Raw genomic sequence first — 5,496 nt, forward strand, 5'->3', positions numbered from 1 at the left:
GTTTCCTCTCCTTCAGCATGACGGGGCAGGCATGGCGTCAGCCTGGAAACGAGGTACGGAGCTTAAATTTGTCGTAGAAGAGGCACGGGATTGTGGTAAAACCGTGGGGTCCGGGAAACCCCAATTCTGGGCTCATTTGGACTCAGACAACCTGTGTGAGCAAAGGCTCATCCTTTCCTAGTTTGCCAGCTGCGGAATGGAGATGCGGGCACCTTGGAGAGGTTTTGTTTTCCTTTATTATTTAATCCCTGACATAAGGATTCAACACTTACCGTTGAGTGTAGAATAAATGCGCTGAACTGGCTCGTCCATGGGGCTGATGGTGGAGCCCAGCCTGGGGCAGGTCTCCTACCCCATGGCCAGGGCTCGGGCTGCCGGGCATCCTCGGGATTGAGGATGTGGGAATGGTTTATTGCTCAAGGAACGAGTGGCTACATGATCAGCTCTGCACGGCGGGGAAAAAAAATGACCAAGCCGCCGGTAAATCGCTGCTCCGGGAGCTGGCTGTTGTCACCTGATTACCACTAAACTTGATTAACAAGACACACACACACAAAAGAATCAAAGCAAGAGAATTTGATTTGAATTTCCTTGCATGTCTGTTCAATCTCGCCTCCCACGCTGCCGTGAACGCTGGCCTATTTTGAGGTCTCCCCGCTCTCACCAAAATTGTAAGCAAAGACCTCAAAACGGCCCCATTTCCTCCAGCAGCGACTGCACAAGGCACCGCAGATGAAATGTGTCGGCTTTGCCGGCTTTTTAAATCTTGTCGCTGTGCGTTTGGCTTGGTTAGCATGTAAACTCCTTGAAGTTGCAGCAAATCCCGAGCGGATCAGCTTCTAAGGAAAAACCGGTGATAGCATAATAAAGGATATCACACAACACAGCGTATATTAGTTTGCAAAGTTCTTGGCTTGGATATGCAGAGGAGTGATTTTTGGGTGCTGAATATGGAGATGCAGCAGCAGGGTAGGGCTTTCTCCCAGCCTAGGGGACATCGAGTCTGTTCTCCCCCCAGAGCCCCTTCCTACAGCAGGAGGGCTATTTGGCAGCATCCCTCCAACCTGCTCCCACCCATCTCTCCGAGTCCCGATCTTCCAGCCAGGCTCATCACTTCTGGCTGTGCTCAGCCCAGGTAGGAAGGAGAAGATGGTACGTTTTGGAAGAACAGCACCGAAACCAGCCCTCTTGTCCATCTCCATCTCACCAGGTCTCCTCCTTCATAGACAGGGCCCCATGGGGCGATGGGGGTAAAAGCCCCTTCCCATCCCGAGAGGTTGCGTTGCCTTTGCATCCGTGAGTGTCGTCCTTCAGCCAGTACCACTGCAGGGCGTTCAAGCAGCGTAGGTGGTCGTGGAGAGTTTTCCTTGGTTTTTTGTGAGTAGGGCCAGCCGAAGAAAGTACAGAGGAAAACAGGAAAAGAATATCTCAGCGAATGAACTCAAACTCTTTTTATCAGGGAGTCAGAAGGGAGAATGCTTTGGGATTTGAATTTATTTAGCAGTGAAGAGAGGAGGAGGAATTGGATTTTTTAAATTTTATTTCCATCTTCTTCCAATCCTGGGGGAGGATCTGGAAAAGGGAAATAATCAGGGAAGAAGGATATCCTAACACCTCCGGTGAGACTGATTATTGGGAAAAATAATGATACAACAGAGATAAAATTCTCTGCAGAAGTTTTCCTTTTGGCAGAAAAGCCCATTCTTCCCTTGAACAGCTTTCAGCAAAACTTATCCATACAACTGCCGCTCTCACTGCCCCTTTGGACTGACACAGTTTATCCAAGTCAATTAAGAGATGATGTGATCCTGCCTAAAAATGCCTACAACATCCTGAGAGCAGGCAGGTTTGAATCAAAAAGGCTGTAACGTAAAAGAAATCCATATGACAGCTGGAGGCTTTTGCTGGACTGACTGAGACTGAATAGGAGGCCGAATTTTTTCAGTGGCAACGTTGGCTGATAGTGGCCAACTCCCTACTGATTTATTAGTTTACAATTGCAATTGATGAACTAACAGTTGACACAATTTCTCAGTCACGTGAACCCTCTCAATCAAGGCTGGGGATGGTTCAAAATTACACCCCGTAGTCTAACCAGGAGCTGTTGGGTGATGCAGTCCCCAGCTCCCTTCAGTCAAGCTAAGAAGGTAACTCCTAACTCCAGGCATCAGGATTTGTGAATCTGGGGGTCACCACATGCTTTTGGGATTTCCTAGTCAGAGCTCCTCTTGTTTTACTCCCCAGGGAGGGCTGGACACCATCACTTCAGGATCTATGGGTCATGCAAGGGAGCAGACTGATCCAGCTGTTTGTCTCACTCCTGTCTTGGTCTCCAGAGGTCACCTCCAGTAGATGTTGCAGGAGTGTGTAGGTTTGTCCTAATACTGCAGGCTGGATGGAGAGGGGAGTGATGGGACGTGCTGCTGACAGTGGTGTCTCCCATGGGTGCCAGTGCTGCAAGATGCAAACACATGGTCCATCGGCTGAAAGGAAGGTGTGAGTCAACAGCTGTCAGTCTTGTACCATGGTCCATCACCCGATCATGGTCCATCACCCGATCGCTAGCTTTGCTTTCTGTGCCCATCCAGACACACCCTTAAGTCTTCCCAAGGGCAAGATTGCTCCTTGTTCACACACTGCCTCAGGGGCACCTCAGCTGCAGGTTTTATTTCTTTCTCAAGTTCCCAAGTTGCCTGGACAAATAAAAGAAGGGTGTTGTCCATCCCACTTCCCATTAAACACCAGTATGAGTCTATTCATTTCATCTGGAGTCAGTCCTGGTGCAGGAATTACTCTGTGGATCATCCATCTCACTCCTGGGTGTTTCCCTGGGAGGGCGACAGTGTGAAGTGAGTTACGTGTTTAGGCAAGAGAGCTGAAGTGGTGTGAAATGCGTTTCACAGAAGATACTGCAGCTGCATGTCTCTGGGAACATTTCCATTTGGGGAATTCCTTTCTTGTCCCTGCCCATGGCCGAAATTCTCCTGTGACAGAGCATTAACAGCTGATTAGGAATGAAAACCACCCAACAGCATCCACACCTTGCAAGCCTCCTAACCGTTTGCAACTCTTCTCTTTTCCAGGTATCTGGGGATCACTCGGCCGCTGACATACCCCGTGAGGCAAAATGGGAAGCTGATGGCCAAGATGGTCTTCATTGTTTGGCTCCTGTCTGCCTCCATTACCCTTCCTCCTCTTTTTGGCTGGGCCAAGAATGTCACCGATCTCATCAGCCAGGACTTTGGGTACACAGTCTACTCCACGGGGGTTGCCTTCTACATCCCCATGGCGGTCATGCTCGTCATGTACAGCCGCATCTACAAAGCCGCCAAGGTCAGCGCCGAGAAGCACCGCTTCATGAACTTCCCCAAGCACTACGAAGAGGACGGCGTCTACTGCCTGGAGGCCTCCAGCCGGAGCCACCACAGCTCCAAGCGTACCAAAGCCGTGGAGGAATGCGCCACGCTCTCCAAACTGCTCCGGCAAGACCGAAAGAATATTTCCATCTTCAAAAGGGAGCAGAAAGCAGCCAGGACCCTCGGCATTATTGTGGGGGCGTTCACGTTCTGCTGGCTTCCATTCTTCCTGATGTCAACGGCGCGGCCTTTCATCTGTGGCATCCATTGCAGCTGCATGCCCCTGCGGCTGGAGAGGACTCTGCTCTGGCTGGGATACACCAACTCCCTCATCAACCCCTTGATTTATGCTTTCTTTAACCGAGACTTGAGGACTACTTTCTGGAACCTCCTGAGGTGCAGGTACAGGAACATCAACAGGAGGCTCTCCGCCGCGAGCATGCACGAGGCTCTGAAAGCCACAGAGAGGCATGAATGCATCCTGTAGAGTCGCGTCCCGTTGCTCAGTGCCTGACCAGCGAACTCCTGCCTCTCCATTTCAGGTTCCTTGCTTCTCTTGCCTCTTGGGGCTGGCAGAAACCATGCGTGCCATCACCGCTGAGAGTGACACCCCTTCCCCTTGCCGTTGGAGGAGCCGTGGTGCTCCTTGCCCTCAGCGGGAACAACGGGCCACCCTTCCTCACCGCACCCCAGGTGGGGGCTGAGAAGCCGTGAGCCAGACCGGGCGGATTCAAGGTCTACCACCGACTGTGGGCAAGTCACACCACCTTTCTGTGCCTCAGTTTCCCCATCTGTAAAAAAAAACAAAGGGAGGAAAGCAACTCTTCTGACCAAACAAAAAAAAAAAAAATCTAAAAACTTGATAAGACTGTGGCTCTCCGCCTTCGAAAAGGGCTCTAAGGTCTGTGGAGGGCACACAATACACTATGTAAAGATGACATTGGCTGCACTTCTCTATCAAATATGACATCACCTGTAGGCTCCGTTGTGGATCCAAGCACTCATGCCATCCCAGCTTATACGAACTCTTTCCACCGATGTAATTGCATTTAGCACACTGAGCTCATGTCCAGGTTTGCACGTCAGAGCAGTAATACCAATGACCCCATTTCCCCTCACACTGTAGCACTGCAGCACTTGAAAGAGGCACGATCACAGAACGAAACACGAATGAACACGAAGTTTCCTTTATGGTTGAATAGAAAAGTCCAATGGCCTCCTCGTCAGGGCAATGACCAATGAGCAAAGACAGTTATGTTTATTGGGTTGTACTGTAATTCATTCTCAGACAAGTGATGTGTGTTCATAATTTGTGGCTAATTGACTCCATAAAAGCACGCTTTGGTTGGCAACAGAAAAAAGTATTTAATTTCTCTGACAGCTTTACAGTGCTTCAGTATGGTGTCCAGCAAGCTTGAAAAAATACACTAAATGATGTACCCTTTTTTTTAAAAAAAAACAAAAACAAAACCAAAAAACAAATTAGCCTGATTTCTTCATTTTGGTGTGGATTCTTCGGTCACTTTGACTTTAAAGTGTCTCTTTTCTTTTATGTGGTGGTGGGACTTGCCTTCCTGCAGTCCTTTTTGCTCTTGACCAACCTTGTTGCATGAACTTTGCTTTGCAGCCCCACAAATCCTTGCCTGTTTGTAGATGATATCTGCTCCATGGGGTCGGTTGTTTGAGCGTCTCCTATCTGGGTTCTTTTGTCAAAGCCAGACTGTTCAGAGGCCAGGAAAGGGGTGTCTAGCCCTCTCTCCACTACAGATTTTCTTTATCAAGCAAGAGTGTATGAGTGGTAGTAGTCCCATCTTTTGAAACGTCACGCAGTGTGATGACTACATGAGCTGGCTGTTGGAAGTCTTGGCAGACTGCTGGCATGATTTGGCTTCATAATCACGATTTCTCCTATGAAATCTTTTGTGCTCTCACTTCCCCTCTTTTTAATAGATATTTCTTTCCTATTTCTTTTTATACCTGTTTTTTCTATAGATGCCCAGCAGGGTCTCCAGTTTAGACTGGCGATTCGTAGAAGGGAAACTGGCTCAAGCCCACAGGGAATGTCCCAAGAGACAGAGAGGTTGGGCACCAGAAGAGCAATGTGTCCAGATGTTCTCCAAACTCCTGTCCTCACAGCTGG

At 49.1% G+C, this 5,496-nt stretch overlaps 1 protein-coding gene across 1 annotated transcript; it reads left to right on the forward strand.

The window, feature by feature from the left end:
- Nucleotides 1-3,083: 3,083 nt before the first annotated feature.
- LOC104623211 (5-hydroxytryptamine receptor 7-like) lies at nucleotides 3,084-3,864 on the forward strand (the record flags this gene model as incomplete). The annotated part of the gene is made up of 1 exon (XM_010290230.1): nucleotides 3,084-3,864. A coding segment is annotated over one exon (760 nt), but the record flags the coding sequence as incomplete, so codon positions are not given.
- Nucleotides 3,865-5,496: the final 1,632 nt, after the last annotated feature.

The sequence above is a fragment of the Phaethon lepturus genome, unplaced genomic scaffold (assembly GCF_000687285.1).
Source record: "Phaethon lepturus isolate BGI_N335 unplaced genomic scaffold, ASM68728v1 scaffold48086, whole genome shotgun sequence".
Taxonomy (NCBI): domain Eukaryota; kingdom Metazoa; phylum Chordata; class Aves; order Phaethontiformes; family Phaethontidae; genus Phaethon; species Phaethon lepturus.